Source organism: Mus caroli, chromosome 3 (genome assembly GCF_900094665.2).
Source record: "Mus caroli chromosome 3, CAROLI_EIJ_v1.1, whole genome shotgun sequence".
Taxonomy (NCBI): Eukaryota; Metazoa; Chordata; class Mammalia; order Rodentia; family Muridae; genus Mus; species Mus caroli.
Genome location: NC_034572.1, coordinates 82,757,152 through 82,782,283, shown reverse-complemented (window position 1 = coordinate 82,782,283; position 25,132 = coordinate 82,757,152). Strand labels below are relative to the sequence as shown.

Sequence of the window (25,132 nt, the reverse complement as noted above, 5' to 3'; positions counted from 1 at the left end):
ATTTGAAGAGTGCAAATGATTCAACAGTGCACAGTCCTTTTACAAAGCGCCAGGCATTCACCCCATCTTCAACCATGATGGAGGTATTCCTTCAGGAGAAGCCACCTGCAGTGGCTACCTCGACAGCTGCACCACCTCCCCCCTCTTCTCCTCTGCCAAGCAAATCCACCTCGGCTCCACAGATGTCTCCGGGGTCTTCAGACAACCAGTCCTCCAGCCCTCAGCCGGCTCAGCAGAAACTGAAACAGCAAAAGAAGAAAACCTCCTTGACGTCTAAGGTATTTGAGCTTTTCAGGGAGATGCTGTTTTAAGGGGGGTTATGGTATTTCAGGATAAGATAGTCTAAGGGTTTATTTGGAAATTTAAAGATGAAAGGAATAATTTTATTTCTACAAAAAGATTGTATTAAACATTTACATATTTTTTCCTACCTTTTTCATAGATTCCTGCTCTGGCTGTGGAGATGCCTGGCTCAGCAGATATCTCAGGGCTAAATCTACAGTTTGGGGCATTGCAGTTTGGGTCAGAGCCTGTCCTTTCTGATTATGAGTCCACCCCCACCACGAGCGCCTCCTCAAGCCAGGCTCCTAGTAGCCTGTATACCAGCACGGCCAGGTAGAGGAATCATCACCCAGAAGACCTCTTTTGGTAGCTTAGTTTTGTGCTTACTTCTCCTCTGGAGAGGCCATATCTCTGACTGGATAAAAGTAGTCAATCATAGCATTTTGTTGTGTGCTTTTAAAGAAATACATTGTTACTAGGATTATCTATGATTTTAAACATTTAGATAAATGCCATTTAGGTACTTCTAGAATGTCTTAAGCTCAGTTTGTTTGTTTGTTTGTTTTGTATGTATGTGCAGACATACACGTGCATCTGGAGGCCAGGGGTCAATATCAGGTGTCTTTCTCAAAAATCACTCTCTACTTCATTGTCTGAATCAGCATCTCTCATTGAACCTGGAGCTCACTAGACCAATTTGGATAGCCAGTAAGCTCCATGAAACTTACTGTCTCCATTTCCCCAGTGTACGAAGATCATAAATGTCTTCTTCCCAGATTTTACGTAGGTGTTCAGTATCAGTTCATACCTTCATTGTTACATGGCTAATGCTGTACTAACTGAGCCATCTCCCTAGCTTCTCAAGGTTTGTTTGATTCTGACAGTACCTTGACATCTCCTGCAGTGAAAAGTGCTTTATTTTTTGTGGGACTGTGTTTGTGAAAAGTAAAAATAGGAACTCAGGAAAAACATTAAAATTAAAAAAAAAAAAAAAGCCATAAAAATAAATGAACCTTTTCTGTCTTCTGGTAGTTATCAAGGAAAGCCATCTTATGCATAGATAATCAATTTTTCCTTAATACAGGTATCTATCTGGCTTTAGTCTAGATCAGATTAGTTGAGTCATAATTGCCACTGATGCCTATAGAGATTTTATGTAAAAAAATTTTTTCTGGACGACTGTTATGGCTCATGGGAGTAGGGGAAATGTGTGAGATGAGAGCAAATGCTGTGTTACAGAAACTAGTGATAATCTGCTATTGGAATAAAACCATTTCAGGTAAGAAACTTCAGAAAGACAGGCTGGGCGTGCTGATACCCTCAATCCTAGCACTCAGGAGGTTCAAAGCCAGCCAGGGCTAGTGACAACCTGCCCCAAAGGGAAATGCTGGAGAAATGACCTGATGGTTAAGTTCACTTGTTGACCATGTACACAACTTGATTTTCAGAATCCACATGATACATAGGCATACATGTGAACAAAACACTGGTATACATTAAATCTTAAATTTTTTGTTTTGTTTTTTGATTTTTCAAGACAGACTTTCACTGTGTAGCCCTGGCTGTCCTAAACCTCATTCTGTAGGCCTCAATTCAGACATCTGCCTGCCTCCCAAGTGCTGGAATGAAAGGTGTGCACTACCACTGCTAAGAGTTTCTTTGAAGCATAATTCAAAAAATGTTTTCCCCACTCTGAGAAATTCTACCAGTGATGAAACTGATCAATAGATGATTTTTCTTGTGCCAGGGTTTCAAGGTGTGATGTGTAGGGGTGCACTGAGTGCTTCAGTCTCTCAAGTGCCTGATTTTTACAAATTTCTCCTTGTTAATTGAAAGTATTTTATTCCAATAGATGATCATCATCATTTCCTAAGACTTTTTTCTTTTCCACAGTGAGTCTTCATCTACAGTTTCATCTAATCAGAGTCAGGAGTCTGGTTATCAGAGTGGCCCGATTCAGTCGACAACTTATACCTCCCAAAATAATGCTCAGGGCCCTCTATATGAACAGAGATCCACACAGACGCGGCGGTATCCCAGCTCCATCTCTTCATCACCCCAGAAGGACCTGACTCAGGCTAAGGTAGTGGTTTAATGATTCCCTGGGCCTTGGTTAGCAAAGTAGTGGGTCAAAGTCCCTCTAATATTGTTTCACTTTTCTGGAAATGGTGCTACAGTCTTGGAGGTGCCAACTGAAATGCTGACAAAAGCACATTTCTGTGATTGGTAAACTAAACATTATTTTCAGCAAATGTGGAGGACCCTCAAGATTCAGAACATTTCTCTTTGCAATAAAGATTTATTGGTTATGGCAAAACTGTCTCAAATACCTGTCCTTTCCTCATAGAAGATCAGATTGCTAAACTTCGAGGTGCATATATATATTAGTAAATCTACGTTACTCTGGTAAAAGGGATAACATATACCTAAGATGGTCTGAAGTACCTGTCTAGCAGGATGGGTCCTAAAAATTGTTTTATTTTAAACTATTTGGTGGGGTAGTGGCTGTGTGCATATGAGTGCTGGTACACAAGAAGCCAGAGACACCAGAATCCCTGGAGTGGAGTTACAGGTGGTTGTGAGCTGTCTAATATATGCGATAGGAATTGAACTCAGGTGCTGTTTGTGTGTAATCCATGCTTTTAACTGTTGAGCCATCTTTCCAGGTTCCCTAAACTATATTTGACCAAAATTAAATTAAGTGACTGATAACATCTCTCTTACAAGCTTGTCTGTTCTTGCTTTTTTTTTTTGCTCCAGAATGGTTTTAGCTCTGTGCAGGCCACGCAGTTACAGACCACGCAATCTGTTGAAGGTAAGCATTTTCCAGGCTTTTTCTTCTTGGTTTTAGTGGCTTTCCTCAACATTGATGTAGAGTTGTTCGTTTTTTGTAAGGTAGGAAGGACCCTGTTGTGTAGACCAAGCTGGCCTCAAATTCACAAGAGATTTGTCCATTCTGCCTCCCAAGTGTTGAAATTAAAGACATGTGCCACTGTGCTCAGCTGTGTGTGTGTGTGTGTGTGTGTGTGTGTGTGTGTGTGTGTGTATGTATACATAGTCGGTTTTCAACTTCTCTATCTTTTGAGGTCTTTTGTTTTGTTTTGTGTATATGGGCATTGGCCTGTGTGAGTGTCTGTGTACCAAGTATGTGCCCAGTGTCAGATACCCTGAAACTGGTTGCAGATGCCATGTGGATTGTTGGAAATCTGGGTCCTCTGGAAGAATTGAGTGCTCTTAACTGCTGAGCCATCTGTCTAACCCCATATCTTTTAAAAAACAAAACAAAACAAATTTTTAAGTACGTTGGTGTTTTTCCTGAATTTATATCTATATGAAGGTGCCAGATCTGGGAACTGGAGATACACACATCCCATGCAGGTGCTGGGAATCAAACCCAGATCCTCTGGTAGAATAGCCTTTGCTCTTAACTGTGCTAAGCAATCTCTCCAGCCATATTTGGTTTTTTGAAACACATGTTCATGCTGTAGCCATAGCTCCTCTGAAAATCATAGTGATTTTTCTGTGTAAGCTTCCCATGAGCTAGATTATGGGCATGAACTACTATACATAGTAAGTTCTCTATTTCAGTTAGATTGTTAAAATTTAGGTTTATCCTTTTTTGGGGGGGGGGGTATTGTGAGTACAAGCATGTGTGTGCCACAGCACTTATGGATGTCAGAGAAAACTTTCAGGAGTCTATTGTCATTCTCCACTTGGATTTTGGCATCAGAGTCAAGTCATCAAGTGGTTTGTGTGCTGATAGGAATGGAACCCAGGGCCTGATATAAGCAGTCTACCTTGAGTTGTCTCTGTAGTCCAAAAAGAGTTGTGCTTAACATAAATGACTAACTCCCACCATTCTTTTTTCTTTTCAAGTAGTTGAGGATTGTAGTTTTTCTTTACTCATAGATAATTCCTTGTTTTCTGATGAAGGGAAATGTTTTCCTATTTCCAGGTGCTACAGGCTCTGCAGTGAAATCTGAATCACCTTCCACTTCTAGTATACCCTCTCTCAATGAAACAGTACCTGCAGCTTCCTTACTGACGACAGCCAATCAGCATTCATCCTCCTTAAGTGGCTTGAGCCATACGGAGGAGATTCCAAATACCACCACCACACAACATAGCAGGTAATTTGGGGTGAGAACTTAGTTGGGTTTGTGTGTTTCAGTAACAGAGCCCATCTGGTCTGGTCTTTATTACTGTACCTGTTAGAGACTACATTAGCCCTGCTTTTGTGAGAAGTGACAATGACAAAGGAGATTTATCTGCTTTTAGAATCTGTTCTTGCTTTGATTGTTAACAACCCTAAAAACTAGCCATTATATTATGTCGGTATGATCTCAGAAATCTTGTTCCTCTCTTCTGCTTTGGTATTTGTTTTGTTTTGTGGTAATTGCTCATTGGAGTTCCAGGTCAGATAAAACCATAACATTGTGTTAGTGGCTGATGGCAACCTTTTCTCCTTCATAGTGCATTATCTACACAGCAGAATACCCTTTCTTCATCAACATCTTCTGGGCGTACTTCAACATCCACTCTTTTGGTAAGTATGATGCTTGAGTGGAAGTGGTTTTAATTTTCTAACCATAAGATTGTCCCACATAATGTAATTTTTTGTTTGTTTGTTTGTTTTGGTTGGTTGGTAGGCTTTTCCTCTTTCTTGAGTCAGGACCTTGCTATGTAGCCCTCAAACTCTATGTGGACTAACTTTAAATTCCCCTTGCCTCTGCCTCTCTAGTGTTGGGATTACAGGTATGTATTAGGCACACCTGGCTCACCCAGTAGGATGTTCTTGAAATTTTCTTTGACTCAACTGAGTTTGTAGAAAAAAGAGTAAAAGGATATTGGAAAGTCAAAAGAGTCCAGAAGTTGCACTTAATGGAGCATAATTAAAAGTGTTTTTCCTTTTCACAGAAAATAGGCAAGGACTTCATGTTCTCTGTTAAATGCAGAACAGCATACACTTTTTGTTTTTTTTAATGGAGGTCCCAATATTTTGGATGTAGAAGCAGGCAGATCTCTTGAGTTCAAGGCCAGCCTAGTCTACAGAGTAAGTGCCAGGACTGCACAGAGAAATCCTGTCTCCAAAAAAAAAAAAAAAAGATATTATAGCTCAGTCATGGAGTTCATCACTAACAGGCATAAGGCCCTGGATTAATTCCTACAAAAATTGTGTCTTTAACTGGTATAAGTGTGTTTGTTCTTAGCCTGGGAAATATAAGTCTTTAAAATGGTATGAAGCAGGACGTCTTTATGAAAATGGTGTTCAGATGAATTACTTTATGGTTGCCAGGGTTACTTAGGGAAAGGTGTTAAGTTTATAGAAGCCTAGGAAAAGCTATTAGGGCTAAAGCTTTCCTAAACTATGAAATTTTAGTTTTAAAGTCAAAGCTGGTACTTTCTTCCAGCTTATATTTTAGTTTTGTAAGTTGAACTAGTGAAGCAAGGTGTGGAAAAGAAGGCTGTGATACACTTTTTAGTTCTGTGCTTTTTCCCCTCACTAATTGGTGTCATTGGTCCCTATGGAATTTGTCCCCAGCCACTTTGCAGTTTTTCTGAACAAAAAAACAATGATGATGGCCAATGGGCAATTGCGAGGAACATGTAGCTAGAAACCCTGATACCCTGGGTTGGCTTTTTTAAATTTCAGATTTGATGAGGTCATACATTGCTTATCTTCTCTAACCTATTGCTAATCGTTGTTTTCTTTATCTTCTACTGTTTCCCTTTGAAGCATACAAGTGTGGAGAGTGAGGCGAACCTACATTCTTCCTCCAGCACTTTCTCTACTACATCCAGCACTGTCTCTGCACCTCCCCCAGTGGTCAGTGTCTCCTCCAGTCTGAATAGTGGCAGTAGTCTGGGCCTTAGCCTGGGCAGCAACTCTACTGTCACAGCCTCAACTCGAAGCTCAGTTGCTACAACTTCAGGTAGCTTTGCCTAGGAGGGTGGCATTCCTCTGGGATGGAGGAGATAGTAAATTGTATGACAGCATAAAAATGTTTTCTTTCAGGAAAAGCTCCTCCCAACCTTCCTCCTGGAGTCCCGCCATTGTTGCCTAATCCATATATTATGGCTCCGGGGCTGTTACATGCCTACCCGGTAAGTGGGACTGAAGGATCTTCTCCACAAAGTGAGGATGGTGTGACTCTTCTCTGTAGTTCTGGATTCAGAGGGAAAACAATAATTAAAGCAGAATAAATGAATGGTACCCACATTTGGGCAAATGGTTTTTTTAAATTTGTGTGTGTGTGTACACCTATTATGTGCTAAGATCAGAGGAAACTGGAGTTTCCATTTCACCTTTATTCAGGTTCCAGTTTGGCTTGCTTTGTTTGGTGGCAAGTTGCTTACTTACTAAGCTATATCACTAGCCAAAAAAAGTAACAGGGTTTGTGTATTTGTTTGCTTTTATGTATCTGGAGGTTTTGTTTACATGTATGTTACATACACCATAGTGTGCCTGGTGCCTGTGGAGGCCAGCATTGGATCCCCTAAAACTCAAGTTACATACAGACAATTGTACAAGTCATGTGGGTGCTGGGAATCAAATCTGGGTTCTGTGGAAAAACAGCCAGTGCTCTTGGGATAACTGTCCAGATTCCACCCTTCAAAATGCAATCGTTTTTGTAGAGCAAGGAATAAACTTAGTCAGGGCCCTTTGCTGAGTATTTATTCTTTGTGAATTATGATCTGGACCTTGAGCATCAAAGGCCATTGTGCAGTTTCTTAGTGGTTTTCTATATTGCTATTGCTTCTCTACCTCGTTGGACCTTTGATTTTTTTTTTTTTTTTTTTTTTGGCTTTTTAAGAACTCAATTCTAGAACTACCTTAACTGTCACCTTTAAGTATTCAGTATCCACTAAAGTGAAAAATATTTATAAAAATTCTATTAAAAACACCCATTTTTGCTGGGTGTATTGTCAAATGCCCTTAATCCTGGCACTTAGAAGCCAGAGGCAGGAACAGTCATGCCTCTGTGAAGTTTGAGCCCAGTCTGGTTTACATAGAAAACTCCAGGACAGCTAGAGCTACATCTGAAGATAGAAAAATAAATTTTAAAAAATCTTTTTTCAGTTTTTTTGGCCACATGACATTGTGTTTAATCCCAGTACTTTGGAGGCAGAGGCAGTTCAGTTTTTAGAGTTCAAGGCCAACATGGTCACCCAACTGTATTCTAGGCCAGCTAGCACTACACAGTGAGTGCAATCTCAAAATTAAAACTTATTTTTACCCTATGGAAGAAGTTTAGATAATAGAAGAAATATCTAAATTGCACTTTTTTTCCCCCTCAAGACAGGGTTTCTCTGTGTAGCCCTGGCTGTCCTGGAACTCACTCTGTAGGACCAGGCTTGCCTCAAACTCAGAAATCCGCCTGCCTCAGCCTCCTAAGTGCTGGGATTAAACACAATGTCACCACTGCCCAGCCCAAATTGCACTCGTAACTTTGACCTAGAACTTTCAAAGATCTGTTTCTTGTCTCCTGAGAGTTGGGCTTAAGGGCATAGGCCTCTGGGGCCTGCCTTTGTTTTCTCTTATTTTAATAACTTTTATTAATTGGCAATTTCTTACATATCTATAATATTTTGATCATAACCACCCCTGTATTCTCATTTTCCTCATTCCTTCTTGAACTTCCCAACTTCCCTTCCTACATATCTCTCTTTTCTTTTTTTAACACGTATGGATGTTCTGCCTGTGTTACGAATGTGCACCATGTGAGGTAGACAGGTGTGGAGGTCAGAAGGGAGCATTGAACTGACAACTAGAATTACTCATAGCATTGAGTTGTCTTATGGGCCCTGGCAACTGAGCTACATTCTTTGCAAGAACCAGTGCTCTCAATCACTGAGCCATCTCTCTAACTTCACATTACATACTTTTAAAAAAAATGTATTTCCATGTTTAGGAGTGCTTTGTATATATGTCTGTACTTGATTCCCTTGGAAGGCAGAAAAAGAACATTGGGTTCCCTCGAACTGGAGTTACAGATGGGTGTACACCACCTTGTAGATGCTGCGAATCAAACCTACTTCCTCTAGAAGAACAGCCAGTGCTCATAACTGTTGATCCATCCCTCTAGCCCCCACATTGAATACTTTTTAACAGTAACACTTTGTATCTAGAAATATGGAAAAATGAGGATAAAATATGAATCCTTCACATTTCAACCCAAATTTTAAATACTGCAAGAGACAGTGACTGCTAAATAGAAATTAAAGCCTGCTGTTCATGTACTACCCATTCTCCCCTACAGGTGCCCTGATGTCAGCCCTTGTCTTTATATAGTATGTAGCTTCAGGAAAGCTTTAAGACCTTTCATGAAGCATTTAATCTCTTTGTACTTTCCTTTCCACTTAAAGAAAACAGAAGGAAATAAATCTTTGTTCTGACAATGAGGATGCTGCCATCATGACTAGTTCCCATTAATGTTGTTAAATGTCTGTCTTGCAGCCACAAGTATATGGTTATGATGATTTACAGATGCTCCAGACAAGATTTCCATTGGTAAGTATGTGGGATAGAAATTTGGAAAAAAAACCATTAAATTGAGGGATTGGGTTAGGTGCATTGAGGCAGGGTTTTACTGTGTATGTAACCTTAGATGTCTTTGAACTCACTCTGTAGATCAGACAGGCCTCAAAATCACAGAAATCCCCCTGCCTCTGCCTCTGCCTCCAGATTAATGCCTCAGGTGCTGGGATTAATGGCATGCACACCACCTCGAAGCAAACTGATTTGTTGAAATCAGTTGTAGCTCATGCCTGTAATCCCAGTGTGTGAGAAGTGGAAACAGGAAGACCAAGAGTTCAAAACGTGTCAGTTATATAGTGAGTTAAAGACCAGCTTGGGCTACTGTACTTCCTTTCTTTCAGGGGGACAAAAACAAAACTGATGGAAGGATTCTCAGATGTTTGATTATTGTCACAAACAGCTGTTTCTCAGTCTGCCCCCCACATATACTTTATTATATATGCATATACACACACATACAGGGAATTTAATCAGGTTACCAAAACACATGTGACATAACACCTCAAATGGACTAATAATAAAACTGTTAACATGCTTCCTATCAACATCAGCTTCCTGTTCTGTTTTGTTATTATTGTTAGAGACCCTTATGGTTGAACCTAGAACTTAAGCATGCTAAGTAGATACTCTGCTGCTGAGCTGTATTCTTACCCTTTCTTTTGATTAGTTGGAGAGGTATCTTACCATGTTTTCCAGGCTAGCCTCAAACTACTGGACCTCATATTCTCCTGCCTCAATTTCCTAAGTATCTGGGACTATAAACATTTATAATGATAATGTGTTATAGCATAGATAAAGTACTGTGTGTGTGTTATTAGTTATAGGTAATGGCCCTGGTCTAGCTTGTTTTCTGGAGTTGGTCTTTCTACGTAGACCTAACTATGTGTACTGAGTACTAGGATCAAAGGCCTGTGACACCACATCCAACCTCTGTTTTTTTAATGTCTTAAGGTTTTTTTATTTGGTTGTTTGGTTTTAGACACAGGGTTTCTGTGTGTTTCTCTCTTGCTGTCCTGGAATTCAATTTGTGGACCATGCTGGCCTCAAACTGATAGAGATCTGCCTGTCTCTGCCTCTGCCTCCTGAGTATTGGAATTAAAGGAATGTGTCACAATACCCAGTCAGTCTTAAGACTTGTGTAGTGCCTCTTGCATTTTAGGCAAATGCTATACTTCAGAGCTTTTGGTTTCATTAAATTGCTCAGGCTGGTGCTGAACTCACTTTTTATTTTAGGATAGCCTAAAACTTGGTAGTAGTTAGATTTACAAGCCTTCCTCAACAGGACCAGATTATGTTGTACTGATACAGAATCTCCCTAGACTGTATCTGGCCTTGATAGTTGTCCTGCTTCAGAATCTTAAAATGCTGGGATTATGGGGAGTACCACCATACACAGCTTTTGTTGTTGTGAGATGAGCTGGGTGTGGTGGCACATGCTTTTAATCCCACCACTCAGTCTACATAGCCATACTGTGTAGCTACCTTGGCTGGCCTAGAACTTGCTTTGTAGACTATCCTGGTCTCAAACTCTAAAGATCCATCCGCCTCTGCCTCCCATGCAGTACATATGACTGCAGATGCCAGAGGACAATATTAAGTGTATCCTGTTTTATCACTTTGCCCACCCACCCATATATCCTACTTGCTACTGGTATAGACATGCCCATGGTCATACCCACCTCTTTACATGGATGCTGGAGATCAAAGTAGTAATAAGCACTCTTACCTACTGAGTCAATCTCCACACTCAGCTTCTGAAGCTCGTCAGGAAAAAGAAGAACCTGTGTTCTCAAAAATTAGCTGGGAAGATCTGTATAATATTAAACCTTGTTGGTCCTACTAGACCTTAATGTGTACCCAATGAACATATCCGTAGACCTTGTCTTATTCTACTCATGGCAGGCTGAGGAGAACAGTGTATGCCAGATTAATTGGAGTTCATATGAGTTGTAAGCTTTTAAATCAGTAACTGGATAACTTGCAATACTCCCAACAGTCTCATGCTTCTATTCATCTTTGTGGTTTTTACGATAAAGGATGAGTGGAATTTAATTTATGCTCTTTTGTTTTGGTTCTAGGATTACTACAGTATCCCGTTTCCCACACCCACCACTCCACTTACTGGGAGGGATGGTAGCCTGGCCAGCAACCCTTACTCTGGTAGGATTGGGATAGAGCTGAATACAGGGAGGTGAATTAGAATTGGAGGTAGAAGCAAGAAGGGTTCCATAATTAAGATTTTTGGCAGAATTGTGAATTTTCTTCCTCCCTATCCCTTGTTATCATGGATGTGATGAATCAAGGCTGGGAGTTTCATAATTCTACTATGAATATGTTCCTGTGACATCATTTTTCTTTTAAAGATTTTGTTTTATGTATATGAATACACTGTCTCTGTCTTCAGACACACCAGAAGAGGGCATGAGATCCCCATTACAGATGGTTGTGAGATGTTGCTGGGAATTGAACTCAGGACCTCTGAAGAGCAGTCAGTACTCTTAACTACTGAGCCATCTCTTCAGCTCCCTGTGACATTTTTTTTTAATTTATTAATTATATGTAAGTACACTGTAGCTGTCTTCAGATATTCCAGAAGAGGAGTCAGATCTTGTTATGGATGGTTGTGAGCCACCATGTGGTTGCTGGGATTTGAACTCAGGACCTTCAGAAGAGCAGTCGGTGCTCTTACCTGCTGAGCCATCTCACCAGCCCCCTGTGACATCTTTTTATATTATTACTTTCATTTCTCGGCATTATGGTTCTGGATATTGAATGCAGGTTTTTACCATTGTAAGTATAAGCTCTAGTACTGAACTATACTCTCAACTTTAATGAGTGTTTTTGGTTTTTAGCTAGTCCATCTTTCGCTGGAAGTATGATTGCTTTTTTTGGTTTTGGCTTTTTTTTTTTTTTTTTTTGGTTTTTCAAGACAGGGTTTCTCTGTATAGCCCTGGCTATCCTAGAACTGACTCTATTGTAGACCTCGAACTCAGAGATTCAATTGCCTCTGTCTCCTGAATACTGGGTTTAAAGGTGTGCAAAGTCACCTCTACCTGGCTGATTTTTGTTTGTTTTTACATGACTGACCAATCATTATCTTTTCAATTTCCTCAACTATTGTTATCCTTCAAGCTTTGGAGAAACAAGGGTGCAATGGAGATGATAGAAAACAAGTTGGCAAACAAACATTGGGAGGTGTCATTCTGGAAGCCTCTTTGCACATTATAGAGTGTATAGCTGCCCTTCTTTTCATAGGCGACCTCACCAAATTCGGCCGCGGGGATGCCTCCTCCCCAGCCCCAGCCACAACCTTGGCCCAACCCCAACAGAACCAGACGCAGACTCACCACACCACGCAGCAGACATTCCTGAACCCGGCGCTGCCTCCTGGCTATAGTTACACCAGCCTGCCATACTACACAGGGGTCCCGGGCCTCCCCAGCACCTTCCAGTATGGGCCTGCTGTGTTCCCTGTGAGTAACTAAGTGGTTGTGGTCTTCTTGTTGTAAGGGATCCCAGTCCTGAGCACCATCCTAGCTGCTTTCACAGCTACATGACTCCTTAAGAAATACATGAGGATAACTTGTAGATAACTTGTACCTTTGGCCCATTTCTGGCCTGGGAATAAAGGGTATGAAATTTTTAATTAGAACAAGAATTGCCTGATAGTAGAATTATCCAAAAGAGGACTATGATACTGTGTGTCTTTGCTGCCCCTCCTTTCCCTGTAACCATTGTCTCTTTATCTCTAAACCACTCTACCTTTTGATTTCTTGGGTCAATTCTAAAAACATTAGTTGTATCAGTTACTTTTTTGTTATTTTATAATACCATGATTAAGAGCAACTCATAGTAGAAAGTTGATGTTTGGCTTACAGTTTGAAGAAGAGAGTCCATAATGGTGAGGTCCCAGGAGCAGGAAGTAGTAGAGAGATCAAGAATTCGGGGCAGGGCACAAACCCTCAAATCCTATCCTACTGATATACTTCCTCCAGCAAGGCTCCACCTCCTAGAAATTCCATAATCTCAAGGAACGAGGGGCCAGATGAGCATATGTGGGGTGGTGAGAATTTTCTCATTTAACTATCAAGAATGATCCCATTTCACTGTTCAGTCTGTGACTGGCCTATGTTACGATAAGTATCTACCTAAATGTCTAGTCTTTGAAGGACAAGTGAGACAGATGTTATCTGTTGCTGGGTCATTACTTTTCTGTCCTTCTTGCTCTTCAGGTGGCTCCTACCTCTTCCAAGCAGCATGGTGTGAATGTCAGTGTGAATGCCTCGGCTACCCCTTTCCAACAGCCAAGTGGATATGGGTCTCATGGATACAACACTGGTAAGTTACCTTTGACCCTTGCTCAGTGGTCTGTGTGGTATATTAGTAGATAGAAAAAGACCCACTCAAAAGTCAGTAAGGATATGCTAACTCTTGACACATAATTGCCATTGTTTGGCTGAGTTAGGTGTCTTTGAAGATTTATGCTAGGATTTGTATCCACTATTCACAGTGGGAATGATCAAAAGACTAGTGTTGGCTGATCTGAGTTTGAGAAATAAAGCAAGGACCCCGAGTTTCTTTGAAATGACAGTGAGGGAAAATGGTAGTATCCATGGCATGGCACTGAGAGTGGAAGAGTTCTGAAGAGAAGAGATTTCTAATACTGTGCACAATATGTTTGGCATAAATGTGTTTGTACTAATTTTGTTACATGACTCCCCCTTTTTAATTCTCTAGAAGACCTACAATGTGGAGAAAAACAAGTAGACATGATTGACTACTCATTAGAGTGAGACTTGAACCCTTAGGCTTCTTCATTTATATAGCTAGTCTTGTTGCTATTGCACATCTGGTGGCACGGAAGGAAGTATACAGATTTTATGGACACATAGCCTCTGGCCTCTATACCTGATGTCCTGCTTTTGGAAGATGGAGATAAAAAGAACATTTTGTTTTTGTAGGGTTTTGTTGTTCTTGTTGTGTTGTTGAATTTATATATATATTTTTTAATTTGGTTCATTTTGGTTTTGTTTTTGGAAACAGGGTGTCTCTATGTAGACCTGTCCTGGCACTCAATATGTAAACCAGGGTGACCTGGAATCCACAGATTTGTCTGCCTCCAGAGTTCTGGGACTAAAGGTGTACACCTCTACATCTGGCTTGTGTTTTTGTTTTGTATTAATTTTGAGACTAGGTCTCTATGAAGCCTAGGCTTGCATCAAATTTGTGGCAAACCTTTTGCCACTCTCTCCTGAGTAATGATGTAATAGGTATATACCCGTATCTGGCTCTAGTACAGGACTGGAAACAATTCCATGTAATTTTTTTAAAGTGACTTTTAGGTGAATCTGGGGGAGGTGGTTGGTGCAGTTGCTAAGGGATAAGGGTTGAATTATCTTTAAAAGCTTGTAGCCTGGTTACATTTTTATGTAAATAAAAACCCATAGTTTTATGGGATTTAGAGGGAGCAACCAGTCTTCTTCACTTTTCTGTGGGCTCTGGGTGGGTAAATAACTAAGCATTTCAGTGATTAGAGAACTGAGCACAGAAAGCCTGGGTCATGATATAGATTAATTGACAAATCTTGAAGAACTGCTGAGATTTAATACCCGTACTCCTATGGCTACTACTCTGACTGAGCAGGACCTAGCCTAATCTTTGGTGGGGAGAGAAGTATAAGCTTTTTGACTTGGAGTGGCTTCATCCCAAAATTTAGTACTACATTTAGGTACTGGCGGTCCAGTTACAAATATTTTAAAGGGTATGTGATTGATGAAAGTTGGAATCTGATTCTGAAACTCGTAGCTTCTTACTTACCTTAAGATTTCAGAAATCTGTTATAGCAGCTTTTTGAGAACCCCCAGTTCCTAACCCCCAACAGAGGGCTCTTATCATTATATTCCTCATCAACCTCTAAATTCATTTATCTTTATGTATTTGATTCCTTTTAGGAAGAAAATATCCACCCCCTTACAAGCATTTCTGGACGGCTGAGAGCTAATTTGGCCCAAGCCTGGGGGCTGTGTTTTGTGTGTGTGTATAAATTTGCACTGAAGTCTTGTTTCAGAAACCAGACCACTGAGGAGAGCCTGCTGAGCTGAGGCCATGGCCTGCGTGGCTTGGGGAAATGAGTTGGTGGATACCTTCTGGGCTTTTGAACTTGCCCGTTCCCCATTTCCCTTTCCCCCATATGTCTGACCCTGTCTTACCCATTTCGAGTTCGAGCCATGCAGCACCTCCGAAGCATCAATGCACACACCTGCTGTTGCTTTTGATTTCTGGAAGGCATGTAGTTCCAACTTGTAACAAAATATTTGTAGTCTTCAATAAACTGTGGTATTTCTTTAGCTAACTCTGCGTTCTTTCCGTGCATGTCTTTCTGGACACTAGGAGCCAATGCTGTATTGTGGATAAAGGGTGGAGGGTGGCTTTTTCAATCAATCCCCAGTATAGCCAAAGAGCTGTTAGTGTTTTAGTTTAGTGGTTTTTAATTTGGGTGGAGGGAAAACAGTCTGTTTCCAGCCTACTGATTGGTTGGTAAAGCTATTTATAAATAAACAAAAACAAAACTGATTTCCCATGCTTTTATGTCTTTACTTTTTCATATAGGTCATCCCCTTGCCTCTGGCATAGGCTGAGGGGAAAGATAAGAAGTTAGAGTGTCATGAAATGATGAAAGGGAAAAGAGGTAGTGTTCAAAGCTGTTGTTAGGAAACTATCATCTAAGATTTAATTTCTACATCTAGTTCTCAAAGGCTGACTGGTAGCTCATCAGGTCATTAAAGATCAATTAGTTGATGACTTCAGGCTTTTTGGGACCAGTGGGAACATGGTCCTTTGATGGCTTTTCAGAGATAATGAATTACTTGTAAGTCATTTTTTTAAACTTGTGGATATAGCCAAAGATGTATGGGAGATGTTTGGTCAGATATGCTGGTGGAAAATTTGATCTCCATGCACTCACCGACTGGCACACTATCAGCCTTTGGTTTATAACATAAATTTGAACAATGATACTACCAATCTTGGTTAATTGGAACCATATATCCAGCTTTCCTTTAGTAGTTCCTACCCCTCTGGTCCTATGGAGTGTAATCAATTTTCTAAGTTGCTACAATGCTAAGTAAAAGAAATGTGTTCTTGTTTTTTCTGCCTACCACCTACATTGTTTTTGTAATGATCTGTATAACTATTGAGTTGGGGTAGGCAGGACATGTGGGATGGGAAAAAGAGAAGAACTCTATTCTGAGGATCTCTGGGATAACAAGTGAAAATAGGAAAACCAATGCCTGTTTTTTTGTTGTTGTTTTAGGTTTTCTATTAAATAGAGGCTATTACAGCTACTATACAGAACTTCTCTCCCTCTAGCCCCATTCCTGGTTCCTCCTATCTTCTATGCAATTTTTAGATCTCTGAAACTAAACTTTTTAGGTAAAAAACAAAACAAAGTAGGAACTTGCTAAAACTAAGTTAACTCCTTACTACCTAGCTTAAGAATCCAGTTAGTATTTCTCCCATCCTGTGTAACCAACCACCCTGGCTTCTCTTTGTAGACGGTAACCAGACCAGCTATATGCACTTAGCTAGTAAAAATAAGTCATTGTCTCTGATTTTGTCTTTAAAATGTTCTATTTATATCTTGGCTTATTTCCTTTCTACATCAAACCTCTGACTAGCTTTAGCCCCTTTCATAACTGAACTTAAAGTTATGCCTGCTACCCATTGTTCTGTTAGATAGAAATTGGGTCTGAAAAGAGAAGGAAGAAAATCTCTGCTACCTCCAAAAGAGTTTGTTGTATTTTTCCCTTTGTTTACTCTGTGCCTTCCAAGTATGCAGTTAATATGCTTTATTTCTGTGGTTCTGCGCTTTTTTCCTCCTAGATTATATTTGGTCTTTCTGAAGGGCACTCTCAGAACTTGTGTTGTGGTAGGGTTTAAGGGTTAAATTCTTTTCCCTCGGTGCTAGAGGTCCTTCTGGCTAGACAAGCACTTCATCATCGACGAAATCTTTAACCTTTAAAGACAAACATTCTACTGGAAGATTCTAAATGATTGTGAACGTAACTCCTAAAGGTTACCTTTGTTCTAGAGGTTGGTTAGGAGAGTTGTGGCTGTGGAATTTGTATGAAGACTGTTGAATTGTGAGTGAATGGAGTATTCCTTGTGATTTTTGTCATTAATACATTTCTTCTCAGGAACAAAACAAAACTCCATCAGAGTGCTCCCTTATAAAACAACAATGTACCTTTGGAGGCAGGAATCTAAGAGCATAGGAATGCAGTTTTTCTGGTTTCCTTTTTATCTTTACAGGAACTGATAATGTATTTTTTTTCAATTGTGAATTAAATTTCTAGTTTAACTTATTTTCTACATTTTTGTTTAAAATGTCTCTAGTAGGATGCTAGAGGATCCCATTGCTTTTCCTGTTTTCTTGATTTATTGACTTAGACTCTCAGGAAGAAAGAGTATAGTAGTAAGTTCAGTTCAGCTTGAGAATAAATCAAAATGGATTATACTATTATTTGAACTGTGGTGGTAAGGAATTTTTCTACAGGAAATGAGACCTATATGAGTTAGGTCTGGATTAAAGCTGTTGTTTCAGGGACAGACTGAAAACGACATTGTTTTTACATTCTGTATAGGCTCAAGGACTACCCCTTACTATGTCTTCCCTATGCACCATATCACTAAAATTATAAAACTAGAAATTTATCTTGTTTCAGCCCATTAATTCATAAAGATATACGCCTAGACATTCTACAACCAGAAAAGTGAGACTTTAAGTAAACTGGGATTCTAGTAAGTGTTCTGGGACTGCACTAGACTGTTCTTACTTAATGATGTGGATTTGTAAGGATTTTGAGCAAAATCCTTAATGTCTATAGAACAGAAAGAGCCAAATCTTACCCGTCTTAAAGGGCACAATTAAGTGGAGTTTGAGTAGACTGGTTCACAATGGACACTAAATTTATTTTATCCTTTTGCTTCCAAATCATACACTACTGAGATTTTGCTAATACCCCCTGTTCCCCTCAAAAAGCAGCCCACATATATATATTCCATACATAATATCTATAAAGGACAAAAGAATTCTTAGGCAGCATTTGTGTCATGAATTCTGACATCTCAGAACTGACGTAAAAGTGGAAAAATTATACCAAAATTCTTTTACAGTGCCACAGCTAGAAAAGCTGCAGACATCACTGTGTCCTAGAAACAGAGGCTAGGCTAACAACAGAGCTAATCCTCTCTTTCCTCCTCCACTAGGTGTGTCAGTCACCTCCAGTAACACGGGCGTGCCAGATATATCGGGTTCTGTGTACTCCAAAACCCAGGTAGGTATCTGGATGAAAGTAGAAAGAGATGGATGAACATAGAAGAGGTGGAGTTGAAGTTAGAACAACCCTCAGGAATGCTGTCAAGAACCTGTCCTACGTTTTCTAAAATGAATTGTCTCTAGGCTTCTGTTTTATTCTTTCTAAGTCCATAACCAAAGGTGGGAATGAAGTGAGGTGTTTGTTGTTGAGTTATTTACAGATATATCTGTTGTCTATCCTTTTTCTGTCCCAATAAGATCTTCATTTTTTCTAAAATATCTAAGGAGTTTGAATTTGTGCTAAACTACAGAGGCAGGAATGCTTAGACTAGTCAGCAAATTTCTCTATCTTCTCATGAAATTACTTTTACTTATTTATTTTGAAGAAGTTTCATTTTGTAGTCCTAGCTGACCTGGAACTCATTGTGTAGACCAGACTAGTCTCAAACTCCAAAGATCTACCTGCTTCCCAAGTAATTGGAATTAAAGGTATACACCACCATGCCTGGCCAATTTAATACTTCATGGTGTGCTCAGTCATCTTCCTGCTCGATCCTTACGACAAGAGCTCAACAATATTTCTTTTATTTATGAGGAAACTGAGGTTAAGTAGTTAATTTGCCTAGGATCATGGAACTATGAAAAGACAGAGCTAGAACTAAGACTTCTGAATATTTGACTTGAGGTATGCTATTGCTTCTGAGGATAAGGGTGTTTGGCCTCAGAAAGTCCTAGGATTCTTCTAATGATCATGTTTTACTGTCTTCCCTCCTGTTCTCCTGGGATAGCAGTCCTTTGAGAAACAAGGGTTTCATTCCGGTACTCCTGCTGCCTCCTTCAACTTGCCTTCAGCCCTAGGAAGTGGAGGGCCCATCAATCCAGCCACAGCTGCTGCCTACCCACCTGCCCCCTTTATGCATATTCTGACCCCACATCAGCAGCCACACTCTCAAATCCTTCACCATCACCTGCAGCAGGATGGCCAGGTAACAGCCCTTCCCTCCTCTCTCCTTTCCCTTCCTCTTCCTTCCTATCCCTTAAAACTACCTCCCTTTTCCTTTTCTTAACCTTCCTACCACCACCTTCATCCAGCCCTCACCAGTGCCAGCCAGGGGCACACAGCACATACACAAGCGCACATAACATGAACAGTTAGCAAAGGAAACATGAAAGAATGGGCCAGATTGAAACCCTTTTAATCCGGTTCCTTTGGTACCTTTCTCTTCCACCTCCCATGGCACAGTTGTCCTTATCCTGTCAGACCTGGGTCACACCTTCCCTCTAACCTCTCCCAGCCTTCTCCCTTCCCTGACATTATAGCTTTCCCTTCTAACAGTGGAGTTCTATTGTCAAAAGTTTGTCCCTTTATTTTCCATATATCCTGGTTCTGCCTCAGCTACCATATTTGCAGATGATTCTCTGTTGCCAGCGCCAGCAGGAGGAGCAGGTAATGAAACTGAATAATATGCTTGAACCAACCTTTTTAGTCCCCATTTCACCTCCACAGCCTCAGATAACTTGAAAAGCCTACCCAATCACAAATCGGGATACACAAACAGAAACACTGTGCTAAGCTCTCTGGCCTCCCCATCCTCTCTCTTCCTTACCCCCCTCAACACCCTCTTTATCTTTCTACCCTCCCCAACTCTGGAAAGCACTTGGTTACTAGAATTGAAAAGATTCTTGGGGCAGCATCTGGAGCCTGATGCCTCAGGTCTTTGTGGCTTTGAATTGGTTTCACATTAATTAATGTGTGGTGGTGGGAGAATCTGAAGGGTGGTAAAAGAGACCTCTTAAGATCCCCAACGTAGGTGGCTGGGCAACTAAAATAGAGCTTTTTTGCTCTCAAAGATAGCTTTCTATGTTTCAGCATTCAGAGAGATGAGTGAGAATGTAATCACCTTGTCATCACTCACTTTGAAAAGGTCAGAATTCTCATAGTTGCTTTGTTTGTTTTTTAGACAAGGGCAGTGGGTAGTGGGGAAGTCAACTGAACAAGAATAGAACCAACTCACCATTTTATCTCCAAAGTTTTCTTGTCCATTTTTCATTTTCCTCTACTTTAAGGTTAAAAAAAACTGTCACCTTGTAAAAGAGGCTATGTAGACCAAATTTTCTGTGCTTGAAAAGTAAGCTTCATAGTAGGTTCTAAGTAAAAAAAAAATGAGAGAGCGTGACTATTTGCACATTTCCACTTGAAGATGTTACAGATTGGTCCCACTAACTAGACACCTTTTTCCTCCCCCATAACCTTCCCATTCCCCTGCAGACGGGCAGCGGGCAACGTAGCCAGACCAGCTCCATCCCGCAGAAGCCCCAGACCAACAAGTCTGCCTACAACAGCTACAGCTGGGGGGCCAACTGAGGCCCTGACCCTCTTCTCCTGTCCCATCTTCTGAGAGGGCTTCTCAGCCTGGAAACTATGGAAACAGCATCAAAGAGAGAAAAGAATGTGGGGCGATTCCGCTGCTCCACACCCCCAGCGGCCCATCCCACACCTCAGCTTCATGTCTGTCCCATCCCTATACCATCCCACCCTGTTGTATGTATTATAGGATTTGTATTTTCTTCCCCTCCCCTCCTCTTCCTCCTTTCTCTTTGCATTCAAGATTATGAAACTTTGCTGTGGGACCTGCCTTTCCTTCACTTCTTCCTGTTCACCCTGGTGGTGTATGGGTGAGGTGGGAAGGTTACCCCTCCCCCCCCAAATATATATCAGCCCAACAGCCCTAAGTCTCCTCCTTTATTATTAGGAAAACCAAACCACACACACACATACAGACACACACACACACACACTAAAAAAAATGGCGTCATAAATATGAACAGCATTGTCAGATGGATTAGTTGAAGTGTTTTTTTTTTGTACTGTGTCTTCAAATTTAATGGATTAATGTGTCTTGTATATATATATATATATACATATATATATAAAAAAAAAAGGAGAAAAAAAAAACCAAACCTCTACCTTCAGCCTCTGCCCATTCTTGCTCCGTCTAGGATATCCTCACTCTCGTCGATGACCAGCTTGGTGAATAAGTATTACCGTACCAACTGGGGCCTCTAGCAGGCTCGAAGGCTGTGGAATAAAGTGAAATCTTTGCCCTTTAAGATCTCTCACCTTAATGTGCTAATATTTTGCCCTTAAGGGGATTTCCTTTTACATTCTGTGACTGGAAAGAACTACTGCAAATCTTCATTTCTTCTAGAAACTGCCTCATCTACAACACATTTCAGGAAGTGAAAGGGGAAGGAGCTAAGGACATTTAAAAGGCAAAGGACCTTGTGGGAATCTAAGCATGGTTTTAAAGGATTCTGAAGTCTCAAGCCAGCATTAGCTGCTGGCCGGCAGAACTAAATCTTAGGGTCTTTTTCTCTTTGGAGGAGTATAGCAGTTCTTGTTCTCTGAGTTATGTTTTGAGACAGTCTCACTATGTAACCCTGACTGGCCTGGAACTTGGTGTGGAGAACAGGTTGGTCTCACATTCAGAGATCTGCCTGCCTCTACCTCTTGAGTGCTAAGGTTAAAGGTTCTCAGCACTACACCTCTTTTATGTGGCTTTGAAATGCCTACATTTTGGGAAAAGAACGGATGATCTTAGAGCAAGACCTGGGGTGGGGGCATGGTGTACTAAAAGGTTTTTGGACTTCAATTACGTGAAAGAGAAGTTTCATTTTTCTTTGTAAGAGCCATATTGCCAAGGACTCGAGATCCTGTTTCAGCCTTCCAAAACTGCAAATATCCTCTGTGCTGAGGTGAGGGAGGTTGTTTATTTTGAGTCTGAGTCTCACTCTAACCGACTTGCCTGAAACTCAGTGAGGAGCAGACTGGCCTTATACCTCCCGAGTGGATTAAAACACCATCAAGTTTCATTACAGCATGGTTTTCCCAAGACACAATTAAGTAGCTTCTCGTTCCTGCCTAGTCTACAAATCTTACCTTGTTAGTTGCCATCTGTTTAGTTTTTTAAAAAGCAGCAGCGTGTGGTGGTAACCGCCTTAAATCCCAGCATCTGGGAGGCATTAGGCAGGCGGGTTTGTAGCCCCTTTGGTCTACAATCAGTTCCAGCACAGTCAGAACAACACACAGAAACCCTGTATCGAAAAAAACAAGCTTAAAAACTCCCTACTAGCTGAAGAGATTCCTAGCATCTTTATTCAGCAGTAGGGAAATCGCGGTTTAAGGAACTAGGTAAAACACTTCGCCTAGCCTAGTATTAGACGTCACGGACATCCGTCTAGAAACAAAACACAAGGGGGGAGGTGTTTTCTGATCCTGGGGTGAAGCAGGCCTCTGAACAGGCCACTCCCTCTGGCGGCTACCTGGGACCCTCCAGAGAGAAACGGAAACACCCCTTGGGGGCCTGGCAGATCAGCAGGAGGAAGAATCACCTAGAAGGGATGTGATCTTGGACAGTGGGAATTTCGCACGTCCACCCTCACTTAAAACTGAAAGGTAGCGTATAGAAGCTTCGTGTCTGAGGAGCACCGTCAGCCCCGCCTCTTCCTCCTCCGGCTTGCAACTTTTACGACAACGCCGCATCGTAGGGTTGCTTTCCGGCAGCGAACGCTGAGCCCTGGCTATATCCGACAGGGTAGCGTAAGCTGGTGGTGGTCTCTTGTTGTCCATGGGCTGCAGAACTTCAAAGTTTCTAGTGCCCCTACGGGAATGAGCGTCTTTGATCTTTTCCGAGGCTTTTTCGGCTTTCCTGGACCTCGGAGGTGAGAATAGTTCTGGGCTGGACATACGGGAGGAGTGTTTTGGTGGACACTTGACCCCTTCATCATATTTTTGGAAAGCTTCCTTTCCCGCCCCCTTCAACTCCTTTGATCCTGTCAAAGATCGCATTCTTGAGTACTCACCCGGCCACAGTAATCAAAGCTGTCGTTAAGAGGACAGAAACGGCAGCTTTCTCCAGACCTGGGTGATGCAACAGGGACCTGGGCGGAGAAAACAATGGGGGTCTGGGGAAGAGGACCATGAGCAGGTAATTGGGCGATTAGTAGTAGGCAGGATGACCCTGAAGAAAAACCATGGGTCGTCTGGCAGCTGTTGGGAGGTGTGGAGAGGCTCTGTTTAGAAACAATACAAAACCCTAATAGATCCATCAGCGTTGTTCTGAAACCAGATCTCCTGTGTTTTCAGCTGCCCAGACCCCTCTTTGGCCCAATTTGCTGCCCTTGGGTTGATTTTTATGGCTTAGACACTGTTGAAGTCTTCGTGGCTTATTTGCCTTCACTCTCAGCCACAGAGATCCTTTTTTTGGAGGGATGACTCGAGATGATGACGACGATGATGATGATGACGAAGCGGGAGAAGACAGAGGCGCGTGGGGTCGAGAGAGCTATGCGTTTGATGGTTCTCAGCCTCCAGAGGAATTCGGTTTCAGCTTCAGCCCCAGAGGAGGGATGCGATTCCACGGCAACTTTGGCTTTGATGATCTAGTACGAGATTTTAATAGCATCTTCAGCGAGATGGGGGCCTGGACCTTGCCTTCCCACTCTCCTGGTGTGTGAATTTCCCTGAGGGAGAACCTGTGGGTTTCTAGTGGGTTAGTGGTGAATAACAGAACTTGCAGAGTAGTTGGGATAGTCTACAGAAATTGATTTTTAAAAGATTTAAAATGTTTAAGGCCTTTCCTATCCCAGAATCACCTACCAACTTTCTACAGAACTTCCAGGTCCTGAGTCAGAAACACCTGGTGAGAGACTGCGGGAGGGGCAGACACTACGAGACTCAATGCTTAAGTACCCAGATAGTCACCAACCCAGGATCTTTGAGGGGGTCTTGGAGAGTCATGCAAAACCTGAATCCCCAAAACCAGCTCCAGATTGGGGGACCCAGGGACCTTTTCATAGGGTGAGTACTCTCTGCACCTGAACTGTAAATCCTTAGTGGAATCTCTTAGAGTTGAGTTGCAATTTTAGCCCCTTTAATTAGTTCATTTATCCGGATTTTCTTCATTATTGGGATTTTCGTTTTGAAACTTACTTCACTGTATAGATTTAGATATCTGCCTGCCTCTGCCTCTGGATTAAATGTGTGCCACCACACCTCATCTAAGATTTATTTATTTTCTTTTATATGTATGAGTGTTTTGCCTGCTTGAATGTCTCTGTACCACATGTACCTCTGCCCACAGAGGTCAGAAAGGATATTGAATCCCCTGGAACTCAAATTATGTATGGTTATGAGCCACCATGCTCTTTCTGGGAACTATAAACTATGGTCTTCTACAAGAGTGTCCCCTCCGCTCTCTTATTTTATTTGATTTGTTTGTTTATGTATTTTGAGACAGAGTCTCTGTAGTATTGGCTGACCTGGAACTTGCTATATAGACCATGCTGGCCTCAAACTCAGGGATCTCCTGCCTCTGAGTTTGTTAGTTAGGATTTTGTTGCTGTTTGTTGTTTTTAGGATTTATTTATTTTGTATATGTATGTGTGCTCATGTGAGTTTGTTTGGGTGCAGGTGCTTGCGGTGATGAGGTGTTAAATCCCCTGGAGCTCTGAGCTGCTTGATGTCTTCTAGAAAAGCAGCAAGTGTCCCTGACCTTTGAGCAGCAAGTGTCCCTAACCTATGAGCCGCCTTCCCAACCCCACTGCTCCTGTTTTCTTTTTGCAATGTTAGAACTCGAATAGAATACAAAGGGAAAATGGAAATACTGTGCTTTGTGGTTTTTTTGTTTTTTTTTTTAATTACTAGTTTAAATTCGTGGTTAACATCCATATCGAAATTTGATGCCCTCTTCTGGAGTATCTGAGGGCAGCTACAGTGTACTTACATATAATAAATAAATCTTTAAAAAAAAAAATGCATAGTTAAGAACGAATCTTAAAAGTGTAGGAGCCGGGCGGTGGTGGTGCACGCCTTTAATCCCAGCACTTGGGAGGCGGAGGCAGGCGGATTTCTGAGTTCAAGGCCAGCCTGGTCTACAAAGTGTTCCGGGACAGCCAGGGCTATACAGAGAAACCCTGTCTCGAAAAACCAAAAA

At 41.4% G+C, this 25,132-nt stretch overlaps 2 protein-coding genes, 1 long non-coding RNA gene and 1 other non-coding gene across 36 annotated transcripts in view; 3 read left to right on the top strand and 1 right to left on the bottom strand.

Moving 5' to 3' along the window:
- Ubap2l (ubiquitin associated protein 2 like) overlaps window positions 1-21,263 on the top strand; it is a 57,975-nt gene extending 36,712 nt beyond the window's left edge. For 8 of the 31 annotated variants that reach the window (XM_021157393.2, XM_021157413.2, XM_021157401.2 and 5 more), the window contains 16 exons: window positions 1-278; window positions 443-615; window positions 2,176-2,365; window positions 3,043-3,097; window positions 4,238-4,412; window positions 4,756-4,828; window positions 6,020-6,215; window positions 6,299-6,387; window positions 8,741-8,794; window positions 10,900-10,981; window positions 12,077-12,294; window positions 13,054-13,159; window positions 18,089-18,156; window positions 18,926-19,123; window positions 19,534-19,584; window positions 20,407-21,043. In XM_021157393.2, coding sequence (XP_021013052.1) covers window positions 1-278; window positions 443-615; window positions 2,176-2,365; window positions 3,043-3,097; window positions 4,238-4,412; window positions 4,756-4,828; window positions 6,020-6,215; window positions 6,299-6,387; window positions 8,741-8,794; window positions 10,900-10,981; window positions 12,077-12,294; window positions 13,054-13,159; window positions 18,089-18,156; window positions 18,926-19,123; window positions 19,534-19,584; window positions 20,407-20,502 — 2,102 coding nt within the window. In that variant the 3' untranslated portion in view covers window positions 20,503-21,043. Of the gene's footprint in view, window positions 279-442; window positions 616-2,175; window positions 2,366-3,042; window positions 3,098-4,237; window positions 4,413-4,755; window positions 4,829-6,019; window positions 6,216-6,298; window positions 6,388-8,740; window positions 8,795-10,899; window positions 10,982-12,076; window positions 12,295-13,053; window positions 13,160-14,772; window positions 15,174-18,088; window positions 18,157-18,925; window positions 19,124-19,533; window positions 19,585-20,406; window positions 21,104-21,137 lie in introns of those variants that run through there. The other 23 variants (XM_021157425.2, XM_021157424.2, XM_021157422.2 and 20 more) reach the window with 12 other exon arrangements.
- LOC110290734 lies at window positions 174-22,642 on the bottom strand. Of its 3 annotated transcripts, XR_002377505.2 has the most exons (7): window positions 22,530-22,642; window positions 22,078-22,232; window positions 21,106-21,216; window positions 20,153-20,285; window positions 15,031-15,220; window positions 6,385-6,448; window positions 174-239 (listed from the first exon to the last, which is right to left on the bottom strand). It is a non-coding gene; the product is annotated as an uncharacterized LOC110290734 (long non-coding RNA). The 3 variants fall into 3 exon arrangements; XR_003836159.1 differs by lacking the exon at window positions 22,530-22,642 and having other exon boundaries at window positions 22,078-22,354; XR_002377503.2 differs by lacking the exons at window positions 20,153-20,285; window positions 21,106-21,216; window positions 22,078-22,232; window positions 22,530-22,642 and having other exon boundaries at window positions 15,031-15,215.
- On the top strand, window positions 10,684-10,819 carry LOC115030722. Its single transcript, XR_003836320.1, has one exon. It is a non-coding gene; the product is annotated as a small nucleolar RNA SNORA58 (small nucleolar RNA).
- A 10-nt stretch (window positions 22,643-22,652) lies between the features above and the next one.
- Window positions 22,653-25,132, top strand: part of Hax1 (HCLS1 associated protein X-1) — a 3,375-nt gene continuing 895 nt past the window's right edge. Inside the window, exons 1-3 of the mRNA XM_021157427.2 lie at window positions 22,653-22,859; window positions 23,384-23,646; window positions 23,810-23,997. Coding sequence (XP_021013086.1) covers window positions 22,807-22,859; window positions 23,384-23,646; window positions 23,810-23,997 — 504 coding nt within the window. The 5' untranslated portion in view covers window positions 22,653-22,806. The remainder of the gene's footprint in view (window positions 22,860-23,383; window positions 23,647-23,809; window positions 23,998-25,132) is intronic.